Genomic DNA, 19,013 nt, shown 5'->3' on the forward strand with positions numbered 1-19,013 from the left:
TGGGCCTGTTCAGTCTGGAGAAGACTGAGAAGGATCTCATTAATGCATTTAAACCTCTCAAAGGAGGGTGCCAAGAGCATGGTGCCAAACTCTTTTCAGTGGTGCCCATTGAGAGGGTAAGGAGCACTGGCCATAGAATAAAACATAAGGAAGAACTTCTTTCCACTGAAGTTGGCAGAGCACTGGAACAGGCCACCCGAGGAAGTCATAGATTCTCCATCTGGAGACATTCAAAACCCACCTGGATGAGTTCCCTTGTTACCTGCTCTAGGTGACCCTGCCTTGACAGGAGGGTTGGACTGGGTGATCTCCAGCATCTCTTCCAACCCTAACTATTCTGTGATTCTGGGATAGTTAGTCAAAAATATATATAAGGTCTTTCATAAGTAACTTAACTTCCAAGTGTGTCCCTTTACCTCATGTTTCCTGATGGCCAGTTCCAGGCAAGTTACATCCATGGCTTTGTGCAGCCCCCAAGTTGCTTTTTCAAAATAGCATGATCTGCACATCCAGAACATAGGGCTGGCATGCAAATCCACATATGATGAGCCAAGGGCCAGTGGAATTTAAAAATGTGGAGCAGCCACCATGAACATTTCAAGAGCATCTTGAGAGCAATTAATGATGACACCACTCTCCACCTACTTCCTAGAAAAAAGAAAGCCTCATTCTGTTTTTTTTTAAATAGAACCTCTGCTTCTGTGAACTTAATTAAGGACAGGAATGTATCCTCATACTAGCAGATACCTTGTGTAGATGAACAAGACAAGTCAGATGTTTCCTTTAATGTGCAGAACCTGCTCTGTTTATGCAATAGGGAGCAGCATCAAACCCTCAGAAGCAGTGGTAATGACACTTGCATACCTGCTTTCACTGCAGTCCCACTCCTTCATCTTGGACAATCCAGGACTGGGTTCCCTGATGAAGCTTCCTCTTAAAATTATGCCTCTCCAGAGACCTGAGATTGTCAAGGACCTCTGTCTGCAACACTAAGTACAGTAAATGCTATTGTATTATCCAACAGTAGCAAATTAAATAATCCCGCTCCTGTCACTTTCTAACAGGATAATGTTAAAGGCATTCCTCTGGGATGGAGAGTAATAATTTGCTAATTCCCCTCAGTATTTCATGCTTCTCAGTATTGCAGCTAATTTTCTCTGAGTACCTTATTAACATTCACAATGACTTTGCAGTCCCACCCTAATAGCTCTCCGCAGAGGCAGTGACTGTGAAGGTGAGAGCTGACAGTGACACAGTTTCCTCCTCTTTCTCTACAGCATATATTACCCTGGTTTCCATCCACTGAGAGCTGTCCAGCTGATGCGAGTGGGCAAACTGCAGTACAGTCAAGGCATGTTTCCTCAGGCACTGGAAACCTTGAAACAGGTCAGTATGGTGAAATAGTTTTTCTCCATCCTCCTCCCTTGCTTCCCACAAAACTGCTGTGTGACTCCCCCCTCATGCCTTTGGATACTCCACACCACTTCAATCAGTGGTGTTTCCCCCAGGCTGCAGCTGGGTGTGGTGATGGGTCACTCTTGCCCAGCACAGCATTTCAGGCACTGACGTTCTCCAGCATCAGTCACAGCTAATTATAGTTTGGTAGCTCAGAGGTGCCTGGATGAAAAATTACTATTAGATCTGAAGAGATAAAATTATCTCAGTGCTTCATATGTTCCTTATTCCCATAACAAAATAATTCTGAGAACACTGAAAACATAGGGCCAGGAGGAGAGCTGCAGTTTCTACCCTCCTTATTCCCTATCAGGCTGTTTGATTTCAGGCTGGAAAACTTGGTCTTTTATTTTATTGTGAGCCACAATGAAATCAACAGGCATGTTTCTTGATCCCTCATATTTCTTATCGTTCATCATCTTTGATCTGGTCTTGCAGCTATGCTTTGTTAGTTACATTTCAGCTTTAAGTCATCCCTCTTGTACCTGAGCTGACTTTTATATTAATTTCCTTGTACCTCAGGCTCTTATTTGTCCTACTGTTATATTGCTGTTAGTATAATCTTAAATATATTAAATAATCCCTTTCCATGTGCAACATGTCCTCAGGATGTAGAATCTTGCATCCCATCTCAAGCCCTCAATCACTGCTAGGGTGCTTTGCTCCCCCTGGAAGATGTGCTGCCTCTGGTTTCCCTCAAAAAGGTTTTATTCTCTTATGTTACTGATTGTCCAGTGATCAGCTTGCCCTGAGGACACTACATGCTCCATGTGGTTCCCTGTCCCTGTCTCCACTCACCTCCAGTTCCTGACACAGCTCCTTGTTGCCTTTGACGTGTGCTGCCCAAAGCCACCTGGCCCAGCTACTTGCCTGTATCTGCTGGGCAGGAGCAGGCCCAGTTTCTGGCACCAGTGTTGGAAAGAAGTGAAGAATTTGGCTCTACATTCCCTTTGATTAATGTCCATGCTATATGAAGTGATTTGTGGCAAAGAGTTAGGCCAGCTGCTTGGGATAGAAGGGGATGGGTGTCTCCACTGCAGGCGGGGGAGAGGTGCTTTTCCACTCCTGACCAGGTCTCCTATAAAGATAGTATCAGAATTGCTCTCTAGGTATTAGTATTTTGTACTTAACCTTTTCTTCAACCCTGATATCTCTTTGGTTTTAATATCTTATTAATCTTTTACATGATTTATGATGCAGGCTGAATTACTGATAACTTTCATATGTTGAAGTAATAAATTAGTATTTAATATGATGCCACTCTTACTAAGTCTTGGTAAAACTTATATCTTCACTTGATATATTTTACTTAAATTATAGCCAATTTCAATCATTATAAAGCAGACAGAAGAGTAATAAATTCTATTTTTATGCATTATTCAGAAGTATGTCATATATCTGTCATGTGCCAGGTAATCCCTCTGCTCTTTCCCCCAAAATATCTATAATTTCCAAACATTCAGACTTTCTCTTTTAGCAGTGGAATGAGACTCCAGTCAGAGGAGCTTCTGTTTTCATTGACACTGCTACGATTTTATCAACAGGCATTGTTCTAATTGCATTTCTAATGTGGTACTGCTTTAGATTAAACTGGAGTGAATTCCCCTAGAGACAAATGAACACTGCTAGTCAGTGAAGGTGGACATTGCAATGGGGATTTATACGTTCTTGCTGAAGAAGCTGCCCATTACAAGCCAGATTGCAATGATCTATGATCCTTTGGAAACTGAGCAATGCCTAACACAGAAACCTTTTCCAGGCTTGACCTCCTCGTTCTCTGCAAAGGGACATTAAGGTGCTGCTTGCCCTTCTGCATCATACTTCAGTGAGTCTCTAAGAAAGGCTCCTAGCCTTGCTCCACAAGGGCACAGTAAGTGCTTTACAACTGAGGTGTAGAATCCTGTCATGGCTTTCTTTGCCTATTCCCTATCCAGCCTCCCCTCTTTCACCCAAGTGGGGTGAAACTCCTTGGGACAAGGAGAGACTGAACTCCCACTCCCTGGGAGAGGAGGAAAAGCTTCTTGTCATCCTGTTTCTCCATGTAACTTCTTCAGATGAGCTCTGCAACTGATTCACTTCCTTGCTGTCTACACCGGAACAAATTAGAGGAAGGTGTAATTCCCAGTTTGTTGTGACTAAAGGATGTGATTCCTAATATTACTCAGATAATGTCCTAGAGTTATATGAGAACAGAATTTGCCCCTTTGTGATTAGATGTGTCAACAGAGCATGCCACATGCTCAGAGCAGAAACTCGATTACCTTCTCTGCTTCATTACTCTTCTTAATACACTCTGACACTGAATAGCAGCACCCTGTTGGAACCCTCGTCAGACTAATTTCACTGTGGCATTAAGAAGAAGGATATGGAAGGTGCAGAGGAATTGGGATCTGAGTGGAATTCACCTCACATATAAATCCTGTTTAATCAGGCACAGCCTCAGAGCTGCTGGGGATTGACAGCCTCTCTGCAGCAGATACATTGTCTGTTAAGACCAGCAGATCTTCACACTTGGCTCTGCAGCCCAGCCCTCACTGCTGCTCTCTGTGCCACAGAAAAATGAATCATGATCATAACCACCTTGCTCTTGGGGCCCTATGGGTTTAGCTCTCTGCCCTGCACCCCCAAAAGAAGGCTTAAATAACGTGGAGGGCTTTATGTTGCCCATTAGAAAGAAATCACCCCCTAAACTTATATTGGGCCATGCAGAATCTTATTTGCTAGATTTTGAAATAGAAGTTTTACAGAGAGGCAATACTCTTCTGGAATAAAAACTGAAGGCACCCCCTGGTTTATTTTAAAATTTATATACAAATATATGAAAGACATAATAGAGAACAGATTGAATTATAGATCTGGAAAGCATTTGTCAGCAAAAGACAGGAATTGGAGCCCACTCTAAAAAACAATTTGAAGAGCCTGACATGGCATGGTCATGAGAGTACTTTTGTCCCACATGAGCTGATGTACAGCTGTCTTGTCTCATGACCACCTACAACAGGTAATGTACAACTTCCCTTCTTTAGAAATCCCCGTTGTGGAGGCAAAAAGCATAGGAATTTGGGTAAAATCCTTCCCAGGTCTCACAGGAACACTGAAGAAATCACTTCTGTAGGTGCTTGCTTCAAACACTGTATTGTTTCCCAGCTGTTGTTGATAGTATTTCTGTGCCTGCTTTAACAACTTGTCCCCTTCAATCAAGAGACAGAAAACCACAGATACTTCCTCTGAAATACTAGCCCAGACTTTGTGCCACTCTGGCACATGGCTGTTTGCTCCCTGCTTTCCATGTGACAGAGCTGTGCCATCCTGCATCTGCCAGGGTTCCCCTCAGCCATGGCCATGGGTCCCATCCCCACACAAAATCAGGCACGAACGCCTGCACTGCTCCTCATTCATGGAGCAGCAGCCCTACCTCTGATCTAATGGGATTTATGCTCTTAAGGGAGACAGGGTGTGGCTGATGACACCGTGGCCTACCTTGTAGCTTTTCATAATCAGACTTGCTCTGTTGAGGGAGACCATGCAGAGCACGTGAATCTGCTCACCTCAGCTCTGCTGGGTGAGCTGTGGGATGGAGGAGAGCAGGGAGTGGGCAGAGAGCCCACGTGTTCCTACTTCTGTCCAGTAAAACAATTCCTTGCACTGGAGCTGAAATTATCCCCAGTTTTGCACTGACCTTTACCAAAACAGGTACATAAGCTAATAGCAGTTGAATTTAGGGATTACACAAGTCATGGCTGTTCTAACTTGGATGCAACTGGTTCTGACTTGTACAGCAGTGTGTGAGATGGTACATTGCATAAGAATTATTTATTTCCTCCAAGGAAACAAAAGGATAAAGACTGAATGATTTTGTCTGACATACTTAGGAAAGAAAAGAAGTGGAAAGAAAATGTTGGAGGTGGGAGAAAGGCAGAAATGGTAGCATTAACTCAAGATTAAGTTTGATATTAAGGATTAGTGGCTTTTAATGGAGGTATATCTATACAGACATCTCTGGCTGTGCATCTCAGGGTGTCAGGGTCCAAGTCTATCACTATGAGCCTGACCTCTATCCTGTAGTGGGGCTGAAGATCCAGGTCAGCTGCTTCAGGACTATCACTCAGATGTATCCTGATGTGCAGCTCTTAGCATACATCATTCACAATAAATCAGCTTTCTGGGACAGGGCATGCAAGTGTGCACCATTGTGTCAGGATCCAGGGCCAATTCAGTCAGCCACTTTGCTCTAGAGTGATCCTCTCCCCTCCTAGTTAGCATCAGTGCAGCTGCATGTTAAAAAAAATTGTATTTCTGATTTTGTTTCACGTTTCTTTGCCATTTCTAAAGTGATTAAAGTATTTCCATCATTCTTTTTAACTGAGTATATTTTTTCATTTAGTAGTAAGTCATTGTGGTAGCTTAAAACATATTTGACTCTTTTTAGAGCTCCTTGCTCACTATGGGTAGTTTTGACTGATATTTCAACTTGTTCTTTCAGTCTTTTGCTGCTTCCCTATTTTAAGAATTAGTGAATTTGAAGCAAAAATGAACTGTGCTGGAATTTCCATATGCTTGCCAGTCTCTATAATTTGGAAGTAGGCTTTAATTCATTCCACAAAAATATATATTTATTTTTATCTATCCAATTTAAATGAGGCCACTTCCTCAACAAAACATACTTTTTCTTCAATTCAAATCAAATTTAGCTGAATTTTGTCAGCTAACTGGACAAGGAACCTTTTGAAACACAGGCTGTATTTAGTTTTTTGCAATTCTTCAGTTTAGGACGATGAAAAATCTGTGATTTTTCCTCCTGCCTGTACACTACTAGCTCCCTTGTTCTATCTTCAGAAATGCTGAATCAGCTTCCATCTAGGACTTCCCTCCTTTCAGGAGGAATTTAATAGAAGAAGCAGAAATGCCATATGAAAAATGATGATCTAAACACGAGCTGGGCAAAGAGCATTGCAGACATGTCAGTGGCAGGAAATCAGCAACACTGCAGGCAATATCAGCAAGAGTAAATTAGCCCAGCAGTAGAAGGTGACAAGCACATACAGAGAATAATCTCTGGGAAAAGCAGCAAAGACCTATTTCCCTCCATGCCTTTTCACAGTGAAACTATTAATGTACTCTTTTGTTTGATGCTATGTATAGTTGCTCCTGATAGAGTTAAGGTACTTTATTCCATGGGTTAAGCATTAAATCCATTTCTATTTTTACAGGACTTTCAGGCTCCTAACATCATGAACATCACAGTCATCTTTTAAATAGTGTATCAAAACCTTGGGTGTTGTAGTTGACCAATCTTGAGATGGCCTTCATGTCTCAAAAGTGGAGAAGTATCTCTCTGCTATTCCAAACATCCAGTTGTGCAACATATTTGTGGTTTTTAACACCTAAGAATAATGTGTCAGTGCCTCCTTCTTGGTCAGAGATAAATCATTGGGATGCCTCATTCCTATTTCAGCCATGTCACAAATTCAAGCCCCCAGGTGCCAGCCACTTGAGGACCAGAATTTATATCCCACCCTGCTCCAGGGCCCAGCCCCTCTGCATGGTCTGCACAATGAGTAACATGTCCCTTTCTGTTCTTTCTTAAAGGCCTATAGCATTATGAAGGTGACCCATGGGACTGATCACAGCCTGATGAAAGTCTTGATGGAAATAAAGGAAGAGTGTGATGCCATGATGAGACTACAGTGAGGATAATCTCTAGTCTGGGAAACAAAACATTCACGGACAGAGAAAATGCTTTTATTTCATTGTGAAGATTCTCAAAGGTCTTAGTGTCTTTTCTTTAGGTCCTATTTGCTTTACAAAAAAGTTTACTATTGGTTTTGCTGTGTGGACTGAATTGAGTTGGTGTTTGGCAGAATTCCTGTAATTTTCAGAAGATTTTTTGTCATGAATCATCAGTCTTATTGACAATAACTAATAAAAGCTAATTATTTGATTGTAAGTATTGGGAAATACATACAGAGTCTTTATCAGTTACAAAGTGATCTAATTCCACTGTTATCAGCAATCAATTTTTAATATCAATTTATACCAGCAATTGGGAATCTCTTGCCAGACACATTATAAATTAAAAGAATATGCTTTTTTCCCTTTGCCTTGCCCTTTGGTATGGTTTCCAGAAGCCTGGTCTAGTGCTCTTTGACATCAAATAAGTTTCCCAATGAGGAATGAGATTTTCTTCCCTCCCAATAGATAGGCAGGGCTTTGTACCTCTTCTTCTTCCATTTCATACCTTAAAATGCATTAAATAAAAAATTTTATCAAAAGTGGAAATTGCTTACTCTGCTTTCTCCCCATTTTACCAGTTTCAAGAGCTTCTCACTTCATTAGTTTTAAAAAGAGATGTTTGGACCTGCAAGCTCAGGGCTGTGGCTTCTAGACCTTTCTCATTCTGTGGGGTTTGAATATCACATCCCCAAAGACAGAAGCCCAGAGATCTACAGATGAACATTATCATCCCTGGGGAAGACAAGGATGTCTTGGAAAGCACAGGCACGCTATTTCCCCATGCTCATCAGCAAAGGACTTGCTCTTGTCAGAGCTGTTGACTTCCACTTTTAACACAGAAACAAATATTAACAAAAGCCAATATTTATGAGGGACATTGAAACTTAAATAATTTAAGGCCTTTGAAAGTATTGCTTCAGGTGTGTCACTCCTCTAACAATTTACTGCTGCTACTCCAGCCATGACTGTTACTTCATTAATCCATCGTTGTTGTAAAGTCAGGCTTTTTTCACACCAGTAACCTGACACTATTAATTATTACAAGATGAGAACACATTTAAAAAGAAAATGAACACTCTGGGCGTAATTTACCGCCACGGCACACGAATGCCAGTGCTGAGGAAGATATCTCCTTTCGAGACGTTTGAATTTGTTCCAGCGTTTGGAGCGTTCGCTTGCCCGGCAGTAATGTGCAAGCAATAACCTCTGAAATGCAGTGCACTGCTGGGGTATGCATCATGGCTTGCTGCCAGAGGCCAGGTCGTATCAGCCACCCAAGAAGTGCCGTAATCCTCACAGAAATTCACTGCTTGGTTGGGTCTTCCTGCTGTTATAAAAAGGAAATTGTCTGGGGGAAAAGGTCAGACCTTTGCATTTATTGGGAGTTCTGACAAAGTACTGATGGACAACCAGTCCTCAAAACCTATTTTCTGGTTTTAAATGGGCACTGCATATCAGAATTTATGCGATTTTTGTGTAAAGATAATGCTTATGTTATTTCGTGTTTATATATCTGGTAGTAAGATTTGCAAATGTTGGGGACTTCAGAGTGTAAGGTCAGGTGATGCATTAGTTTGTGCAGCATATCCCGGGATATCCACATCCAGAAGCTCTCATGCATGGAGACTAATCTGAAGGTATGAACTGCAGCCCTGTTTGCTTCTGCTACAAGGACACCTCAACAGTCCGAGGTGTTGGGGTAAAGGCAGAGTCGTCTGCTGTCATATGAGGACAGCCACTTTACAGCAAGCTGAAGCACCTGCCTGTGCTGGGGCCTTCTCTCCAGCAGTGGTCTTCTCTAAGAAGATACTTAGAGAAAAGGTACAAAGGAAACCATTCAGTGACAGCCTGATGGAAAACAGAGGTGCTGTTGGCTGGGGAGTGTCACAGCAGCAGCTGTGCTGCCACGAGTGCAGAGCTGCTGAAGTACATCTGCAGCCCAATGCTCAATGCAAGAAACCGAATCAGCCCCAGGATGGCCTGTGGCTCAGGGTCCTGGGGGCCTTGCCTGCCCTGCCTGGCTCTCTCTGGGCTGGTCTGAGGAGGATCCATGGTGTGGGGGCACAACCCACACTTTATATTCATTACTGTTAATGCAGAACTTCTTTCAGCTTGGTCAAGGCAAGAGTCACATTTTGCGGTTGTTTTCAGTCATCCCAAAATTTGTCAATTTCCCTTGGAGATTTCCATGCACTAACACCACCAGCAGGGCTGACAGTGCTGCAGGGGAGGTTGTTGTGGGCAGATTTTTTTCTCCTGGTGGTCCTGCTCCAGTCTATTTTCTGCAGAGAATGCTGGTCTGTGATTGTGGAGGGATTTACCCGAATGCATGGTTTGAAAGTGCAGCAGCAAGCAAGGGTGCCAGGGAGGAGGCAACGTTAGATAAGCACTCATTTCAAATCAAGTAATGTTATCTTTGCACAGACATCATGTTTTAGTTTTCATGAATAATATCTGTCAAATTTTTCAGGCGCTGGTATTAGTGGTAAGATAAAGATGCTAAAGTCAGAAAGAAGCAGACTGCAACATTATCTGTAATGCTGGCAGGTTTGCTGCTTGCTTCCCTCAGGTTGGAGGCTTTTCTGGTGCCTTTTGGAAAGCAATAGTTACTTGAATTCGCCTCAAGTTTTAAGAATGCATTTTGACTTACTTGTGTTTTGTCACTCTCCCTTAAATTTGTCCGGGAAAAACAATGTTAGACTGCACTCAGGGAACAGAATTGCACTTTGTGTTTGGAAGAAAAGCAGTGGCAGAACAGGGAAAAAAACATGGGGAATGATACAGTTTTGCTAAGAATAATTGATTACAGTGGAACAGAACATTTGTTTTAAACAAAAAAAGAAAGCTCCCTGAACTCTGTTATTTCTTTAAGCATGGCATAATTCTCTGTACCCATGTCACTCAAGGGTGCTGACCTGATGTTGGAAGTAAAAACTCTCCAGGACTTTGGCAAACAGACTACTGTGCAGTGCATAGTAGAAAATAAAAGAAAAGTAGTGAGGGAAAATGCAGCAAACCAGTTTTTTTAGAGCTTTGACCTCTTTGAGTCTATCAATCTGTGTGTGAAGTCTGTCATACATGGGTTTTTGCCAGGAAAACTCGCCCACTACTCAGCCTTTTTTTCTGCTTCTCATTGTAATCCTCTTCTCTGATAGCTAGGTTTTTAAGTGAGCTTTTCTTAAACTTGTTATTTTTTTTACAGAGCATGTTTTTGAAATACAGAGGCTATTTCCCCACACAGTATATTTGAAGTGGTCCCTGGCCACTGCAAAGCTCTTAATGAGCAGAGTTCCATTTTTCACAGAGGTTGTGCCAATTATGAGGATTTTTTTCCTTGAATCAGAATTAAACCTCCCATAAGACAAGAAGGAGGAGGAAGGTCTTACAATTATGGGCATGGAGTTCTGGCATGGCTTCTCTGCTTCATCAGAAATTGTGTCTGACCTTGGGCAAATCAGACAGGGTTAGACATCCATATTTGGGTTTCCTTATTGCTCATCCTTGGAAAATGAAAAGAAAAAGGGAAAGGGAAAGGGAGAGAGAGAGAGAGAAAGAGAGAGAGAGAGAGAGAGAGAGAGAAAGAGAGAAAGAAAGAGAGAGAGAAAGAAAGAGAAAGAAAGAGAAAGAGAAACTGGCTATGATACTTTCAATAAGTGCCTCACATGAACATGTCCAGATTGGTGCCAGAGCTGTAGCAACTCTTCAATGGCCATGTCTGTGTTACAGCCCTGCTGTCGCTGTCTGTGGGTGGGAATGGCATCATTGTGGTTGTCATAACTGCAGGTGTTACTCTGTGAGAGTTCCTCCACAGCTGAGTACCAAACATGGGCAGAGAGCTGTGAGCTGCCCCTGTCTATGCTGTACCTCCTCCAAATAGACAAAGTTTTGTTTCCACCCATGGAGCTTCAACAACATCTAAAGAACCCTCAGAAAATCCAAAGTGCTTTTGTTCATTTCAGACCAAAGCCAAGCCAGAGTTCCTTTTTTCCTTTTCTCTTTTATTCTTATTCAGATGACTATTTTTTCTTTCCTTTCAATGTACATTTTTCCAAAGAAAACTTCTTTCCTTTTTTATGAATTTAATTAGCCTGACAATACGTATGTTATGGCTGTTTTATAGAATGCACCCTATAAGAATATCCAAGTGAATTTTCCCTTAGGAAAATTCCTGCTTAGGAAAATTGCCCTAAGCAAAAGGAGTGCACCTTACCTGAAAGTCTGTGTTTGCAATTCTTGCTATTTAGCACAGTGGTTTCTGTTTATCCACACAACAGTGATGTGTAAGCCAGGCCCTTGTTATACCCAGTAATATTTCCTGGGGAAAGCTCAATGTTTTTATTTGCTCTGCACTTCTGATCAACATGGACAAATCAATTCTAACTCCATCACTTTTTAGACTTTTTTGTAGGTTTTAATAAGAACCTTAGAGATTCCCTCCCGCCCATATAAAAGAATAACTCAGGCTTAGTAATTAGGCTTCATACAGTCACTGCTCACACCGAGCAACCTAACAGGTTCTTTATAGTTCCCAGGAGACCAATTAACCTTCTTTTAAACATATCTCTATATAGCCACCAAGACAGGCACGCACAGAAATGCATACACACAACAAGCTTTTCAGCAGTCTCAGATGCTCCAGTTCCTTGTTAACCAAATTCTGATGGGGCTCATGGCAGGAGGGCAGGGCTGAAGCATCCTGCCCGAGTTTATTTGAACTCTAAAGATGACTAAATCAGGACAGACCAGAGTGTCTTCTAATTTCCTTGTCCCCAGGACAGGAGAAAGAGAATAACCACGCGGCCTCTTCTATGTCTTAAGTTCCCCTCCATCTGTTGGGGTGGGGCAGGCACCACTTGTTTGTCCCATTACCTGCGCCCTAAGGCAGCAGCTAAGGAGCCTGCTCTCTGCTCTCTGTTTTCAGTTGAGGACTGATCTAGTAGGGCTGACAAGAATAGAAAAGAGCAGTGATTTCTTCCTCCGCCCCTCCAATTCAGCAGCTCTGATTCCCAGTCCCAGAGGCTCCAAATAGGAAGGTGGCAAATTTACATACGTCTTGAAGGAAAACTGCACTTTAAATCACAGGTGATCCCTCTTGACAATTCCACTTGACTTTCAGAGCAGGAGACAGGAGACAGTAATAAGAGAGGGGTGTCTGATGAGAAAATTAGCAGAGCACCACTCTTCCCTTCCCCCAGATCCTGAGCAGCTCTTACCTATTTACTTTTAATGAAGCTCCTTTTAATTAAGTATTTCTCACGCTTCCTGTTCCTGTCTCTCCTTGTGGTGCTGAGAATCCCACAATAGAACAGGTAGAGAAGATGTCTGATCCTGCCTGTTCTGTCCCTTGGAGACACCCAGGTGGTGTGTCCCAAAGCCCTGGAGCTGCCATCCCTCCCACCAGCAGCAGCACACCGCAGGAGCCTACAGGGAGGGATGGAAAGGCTGTTGTAGTCTTGGATGGAATTTCAGGCATCACACTACTGTGGAGAGGAATTGCTCTCCCTCCCTATAATGGCAGCAATAGAGCTGAGGGACCACTGGTGGTCTGGGAACTGGAGCAGAAAAGATCACAGAAGCACAGAATAAGCTGATCTGGAAGGGACCCTCAAGAATCATTGAGTACAACTTCTGGCCCTGCACAGCACCATCTCCAAGAGTCAGACCATGTGCCTGAGAGTATCATTGCTGGGGGTTTGCCTCTGCTTTTCCCATTCTCCCTTGTTGTACTTCAGTCTCCTTGTCAAAGTCATGTCAAGCTCTGTGGAGAGTCTTCAGTGAGGTACTGGTAATGTCTGGATTTCTGTTCTCTCTAATGTCATTAACATTGTGTACCCAGCTTCTACCACACATAAGACTGTGATCAGAATACAGTCACTGGGGAGTGATGTTCCCCATCATGCTAACAGAAATGATGATTGAGGAAAATTCTTATAATGACTTGGGAATGTTAATTTCTGAACATCTGTGGCTGAATGCACCAGTAAATAATGATATTTTTAAAGGTCAGAGTAATGAGGATATACAAAGACTACTTATCATTACCAAATGTTTTCTTTGGGGACTGTTACATAATTTGTGAAAAATAAACAAAAATCTGATTTTGTGTTTTCTGCAAAGACTAGAGGAATGCTGATCCCAAGTCTGGGAGGGGGCAGCCTGCCAGCAACCAGGCAAGGACGCTGTCTTATTTGCAGCTGGCAAATGAGAAAATCAGTAAAAATCCTTCAGATGGGCATTGTCCAAGTTCATTTCATTGGGACCCCAAAGCAGTTTATGCAATCCATGTAAAGCAACTGGTACACCCAGGCCATGAAACTGTTTTACCATTAAAATCCAAAGACTTGGCAAAACGTGTCCTTCCAAGATAGTGGAGACAGACCAACATTTCTTCTGCTGAGAAAGAGCCCTTTGAAATCTGCTGCTAAGTGACATAAAATTATGATTATTGGATGGCAGGAGTGAAGGGCTTTTCCTGCTTGTGAACTGGGGAAAGACTGGTTTGCTTGGTTGGTCTGCAGAGCTGCAGTCAGCACAGGTTTGGAACTCTGCAACCCTGCAGAGTTGCTGAGATTGAGCCCATGGCCCAGACAGGCTTTAACCTCGGTGTCTTTCCTCTTGACTGAGACCTGTCAGGCAAGCACTGAGCTGGGCAGGTACCCCAGTTCAGACCAGAGCCAAATGAGGAGCTGAGGGAGGCAAAGGCAAGGATTTTTCTCCTGCCTGATGTGATGCCTTAAGCAAGGCCATTCCTGTACAGGTGGGGGAATGCAGCAATGTGCCAAAGACAACTTCAGAGCTTGTTGCGTTTCTTTCTGTACAGGACAAAGGGGCCTTGGGGTGTTGTTTGGGGCAGTCCACCCCACACTGCAATGTGAGCACTTTGTGAGCCTCAGAGAGCTCCCCTTTTCCCTGCTTCTTGCTGCAGAGAAACCACCACCTTCTTCGCTGCCCACTTTGTGTCCTCTTCTGTCACTGATGCAGCCTCTCATCAGGGGCCATTGCCCTTGAAGCTGTGAAGGTTTTACCCTTGTAAAAAGGTATCAAGTGTCCCACTCCTGTTGCAGGGGGAGGAGAGAGGGAATAGAGAGCAAAAAGCTCTGTAGAAAATACCAGCCACAACACAATAGTTTCAGAAGGGGCATGGAAATGTTAGCTTTCTGCTTCACTTTTGACAAGTATCAGAGAACAACAGTAAAGCAGGACAAGTCTTCAGCTCCTACATTGGCCCTGGACCACGGCAGCTGTTTTGTGCCTGCTGCTCTCTGGTACCAGCTGAGCTGGGCCTGTTCTGGCACTGCCCTGCAAGGGGAGTTTACAGGGGCTTGGGCTCAGCTGCCAGCACCAGTTTGTGGAGCAGGGCTTTGCCACCTGGGATACCCATGGAGGGGGGCTTGCAAAAGGCAGCCAAGGAAAGACAATCTTGTTATGATTAGGCTTGAATGCACTCTGTATTCAAGCAATCTTGAATGGCAACTGCCATCTGTAACTCCCATGAAAAAGCTTAAGCAGTTTACCAGGTCAAAACGGTGAAACCCTGAGTGCCTCAGGCCAGCAGACAGTCCCAGGCAGAGGAAGCCAGGTTTGGCACCAGTGTCCCTGTGCCAGTCTTCACTCAGCCCTGCTGTACACCTCAGGCACTGTATGAATTTCCTCACAGCGAGTGGCCCAGCTCCTGGCCAGCCAGCATGCTCCTGCAGCCAAGAACTTCCAGGATGTGGCCAGGTGTAGGATTCCTTAGTAAAATGGGTTTACAGCTTTCCTGCCTGAAACAAAGGTTTAACTACAAGTTACCTCGCTGGGCACTTTAAAAAAAAAATAGAGCGTCCTATTCCATCTTGCCTAAGGAAGAATTTCTAGGGCCATAGAATTTAGAGCTCAAAGGTTTACAATCCCAACAAGATAAGGCAGTATAACAGCCTCCACACTTTATGGTGTAAGCTTATGAAGAGGTCAAAATGGCTTAGCATGAGGGTCAGTTTTACTCAAAGTCCCTGTTTGAGGAGGGGAAATAACATCCTAAATCTTCATAGCTGGCTTCAACATAACTATTACATTATAAGGGTTTGGATTGTTTGGTTTTCTGTCCTAGCTTCAGTGGGTTTTCTGCTTCCAATGAGACAACAAAATGAATCCCAAAATCCAGTGGTGCCTCTGAGCAGGCCTATGTCCAGCTGGTGCCATTGCATGTCCTGTGCCTTTGCAGGGACAAGTGAGGAACTATCATTTCTCTGGGATGTGTCAAGTGGCTGTGCACAGGCAGCATCACTGTCCTGATGTCTGTGTGATGCATAGTGGTGAAAATGGCCAGTTCAGAACAGCCTTAAAAGCACCTTAATAAGAAGCTACAGATAGCTTTGCAGCAGCCTCCTAGAAGGCTTGCATACCTTGACTGATGACTACAGTAATCTACCCCAAAAACTGGGAAACCTTCATCTTGAGCTATCGTGTGTTGCAAATATGTGGAAAATTTGGGAAAGCGATCTATTAGCAATGCCACAAAAGCAAGCAAGGAATTGTTCGGAGGAGTAATAAATAAAGATTTCATAAAATGAGTCATGGGTGTCTAGGTGTTTTTGCTGGGTGGAGATATCAGTCCCAGAACAAATTTTTCACCATGCAAGTATTTCAGTGCCCTGGTACTCTCACATGAACTGCAACCCCCATCACAGATTTCAGGTACAAAGCCCTCTTGCTAAGCTACAGGTTTATTTAGTGTGCGCAAAGTGTTTGTGACTGACCTGCTCTGCAGACACTTCATGCCACCACAATGTGGATTGTCAAGCAAACTGGAATGGGTACTCCCTTCTTTCAGCCTTGACAGGAGAGAAAGAAGGGCTCAATGAGTGAAAAGTCTGCAATGCCCCAGCATGGGGCTGTCCAGAAACTTTTCTGTGGATTTCACAGCATCTTAATGGCTTTACATATAACCTTCAGAAATGTTTTTTGAGCGTCTGGAGGCTCAGGGCAGGCGTGAGCCTGAGCTACGCCGGCCCCCAAGGCTGCACGAGTCACCAGCCACAGGGCCAGGAGCAAGCTGTTATCTTGCTCATTATTCCAGTAATTGCCATGCCTTCCGTTGTCCTCAGAAATTAGGAGAAAATGCTGTTTACAGTGTCTTGTTTGGCTCCCTCAGTGCCCCTTGCTGGGTTCTGTGAGGTTTCCATCAAATACGGTTCAGCAGCAGGCAGCTTTGCTCTTAAATAAAACCAGGCAGCTGCCACAACTCTCCACAGTTGTGTCCCTGGGCATCCAGCTAAAGCACAGACAGGGAGAGAGCTGAGCCCCTCTGCACGGGTGGGCCCAGAAAGGCAGGGTGAGTGGGAGCACTGCTGCTCCCTCAGTGCCACCAAGGAGCTCATTTCAATCAAGCTCCAAGGGGCAGTTTGCCAGGGGCTGGGCTGGGCGGCACGGAGTGTCCAAGGGTGCCGGTGGGGAGGAGTCTGCTGAGCACAGCCCAGGGAGCGGGGTGGCTTTGTGCTCCCCTTCCTTCTATATTGTAACTACAAGGAGCAATTCACCTTTTGACAAACTAAGTACAGGAAAGTGTCAGGGTTTTCTGCCACCTTCCTGGTTTTCTGTCGCTCAGGGAATGGAGACGGGCAAGGATGAGAAAGGGACGAGGACAGTCCCTGCTCCTTTTGAAGTGAGTGACAAAGGTCCCTCATTGCTTGAGGTGTGACTTCCTCTCCACAGCAAGCCTTGAGTCCTGCACATAATCTCAACGCATCTGGCAGCACTTGGGTTCCTAGGAAATAGAAATGGAAATATGGATATCTGCCAGACACACACAGCTGAATACATTTGGCTGTCATTTGGTTGGCGTGAAACTCACAATCTGACGCAAAGCGTGGGTGCCAAACCTGTGCTAAAAGGGTTCACAGAAAAGACACATATAAACATATATGAAAATGAATGCAGGTCTTTTCCCCAGACAAGCATCCATTGAGATGGTCTGGGTCTTGGCTGCCTAGAAGCTTTTCCCAAGTCAACACTTGCCAGTGTAGTTCCTGAGAGTGGACAGGACCTCCAAGCTACCTACTTGTTCCTGGAGGTTATGAAAGTGGTCTTTGAGCAATGTAAAGCATTTGTGTGGTCACAGCCAGCAAAGCTTTGCTCAGTGGTTAAATAGCAGATGTCAGCCTCCAAAACTGCCAGATCGGCAACTGTCAAAACTACTAACTACCATAAACCGTAAAATCCACAGATGGCCTTTTTCAGAGCAACTAAATATTAACTTTGTGTGCATCTCAAAGACTGGGAACTGAATTTTCTAGCCTTCATCTCTCTTCAGTGTCTTCCAGGCCGATACTGTCAGCAAAAATGAGGGTGAGCTCCTAGGAGCCTGGTTTGCAGATGGATGTGGGAGAGGAACATGTTTTAGCTGTTGCTGACCTCCTGGTTTTCCAATAGCTAGAGAGTATATTTGGGGCCCATCAGGAGATGGGTTTGGTCAGGTTTCCACACTAAACCGGATTTTCAGTCTGGCAAGTCAGTAGTTTTAAAGACAAAACTTGGTCATTGCTAGGGCATTACTCTACAAGAGGTATCAACAGTTTCAAGCAGGTCTCATAAGGACACCAGACTTCTGCCAGGTGTGAGCCTTCATTCACTCCGTGAATGAAACCTTTCCTTGCTGTCTTGCCCCAAATCAGAAGTGTGTGGCATTGAGATCTGTAAGGCTTCAGATTTGACCAAGAGATTTGACCAATTGATTCAGCTAATCTAAAGCTCCTCACCATCAGTTCTGTCTTAGACAAAGTCTAGGACTTGCACAAACCATTTTTCTGTTTTTGTCTCTGTAAGGCACTTCGGGCTCCTTAATACTGATGCGGCTGCATGATAACAGCAATGAAGATAAATTACCTCAAAAGAAGGCAATAAGCCTTTTAGCTCTTTAGAGCAAATCAGAGCCATTCTGAACGGCCCACAGACTAAAGAAATGGCTGTTTATCTTCATTTACAGCTACTGTGGAGAGGCACAGCATGCAAATTCACCAGCCTGGGGCAACAATTGAGGTGGCACAGGGCTTGCTGCTCTAAGAGGGGAAAGGAAGAGACTGTCTCCTCCCTACCACCTTTGCCAGCTTTTGCCACTGTATCCACCTCAATATTTTTCCTTTAAAAGAGGTCACCATAAACAGCTGCATTCCCTGACACTGTGACTGCTAGATCTGCCACTCTGCTGTATTATAATAAGATAGAAGAAAGGACCTTATTAAATTCTCATCCAACTGTTAACCAGATATTTAATGCCTAACAGCCTAACATGCCCCTCCTAGAGTAAGGAATATGAGAAAATCATCTGCCAGCAGATGATGTGTCTTAAAGGATGTTTTGAATTATATGGGGTTTTTTTTGATCTCTCTCACAGGAAATAACATCTGTGATTTTCTTCCAGTGGGAGGAGCTCAGTGTCCTTATCGGGGCTTATCCAGGTGTTGGTGGGCATGTGAGATTTTCCCAGAGAGCTCATTCACATCTTGTCCTGCATGCAAGGTGCTGTCTTAGTTATCGACAGGGAACGCCACAAACATGAGCTGAAGGCAAGCAGATATTGTGCACACCTCAGTAGCAGCTGAACCTGCCAGCAGTGCCTCTCCAAGAGAGAAAAATGTCTTGAGTAATGGACACAAATTTTTTATCACTCCCATGGTGGCCAAGGGAAATGTGACACAACTGCTAAAGGTGATAAAAAAATACTTATGAATAAATCTTTTATATTATATTATAGATATATATTATATTTGTTTGGTCTCAGATTTTTCCCCTACGCACAGATGTAAAAGAGCATACTCTGTGTATATGCAGAACCAGCTTATGTAAAA

General features: G+C 43.8%; 1 protein-coding gene across 5 annotated transcripts in view; it reads left to right on the forward strand.

The window, feature by feature from the left end:
- The window catches only part of SMYD3 (SET and MYND domain containing 3), a 405,436-nt gene extending 397,702 nt beyond the window's left edge, over nt 1–7,734 (forward strand). For all 5 annotated transcript variants that reach the window (XM_015623163.3, XM_033512601.1, XM_033512603.1 and 2 more), the window contains 2 exons: nt 1,278–1,386; nt 7,045–7,734. In XM_015623163.3, coding sequence (XP_015478649.1) covers nt 1,278–1,386; nt 7,045–7,146 — 211 coding nt within the window. In that variant the 3' untranslated portion in view covers nt 7,147–7,734. The remainder of the gene's footprint in view (nt 1–1,277; nt 1,387–7,044) is intronic.
- Nucleotides 7,735–19,013: the final 11,279 nt, after the last annotated feature.

This window comes from Parus major, chromosome 3 (assembly GCF_001522545.3).
Source record: "Parus major isolate Abel chromosome 3, Parus_major1.1, whole genome shotgun sequence".
NCBI lineage: Eukaryota > Metazoa > Chordata > Aves > Passeriformes > Paridae > Parus > Parus major.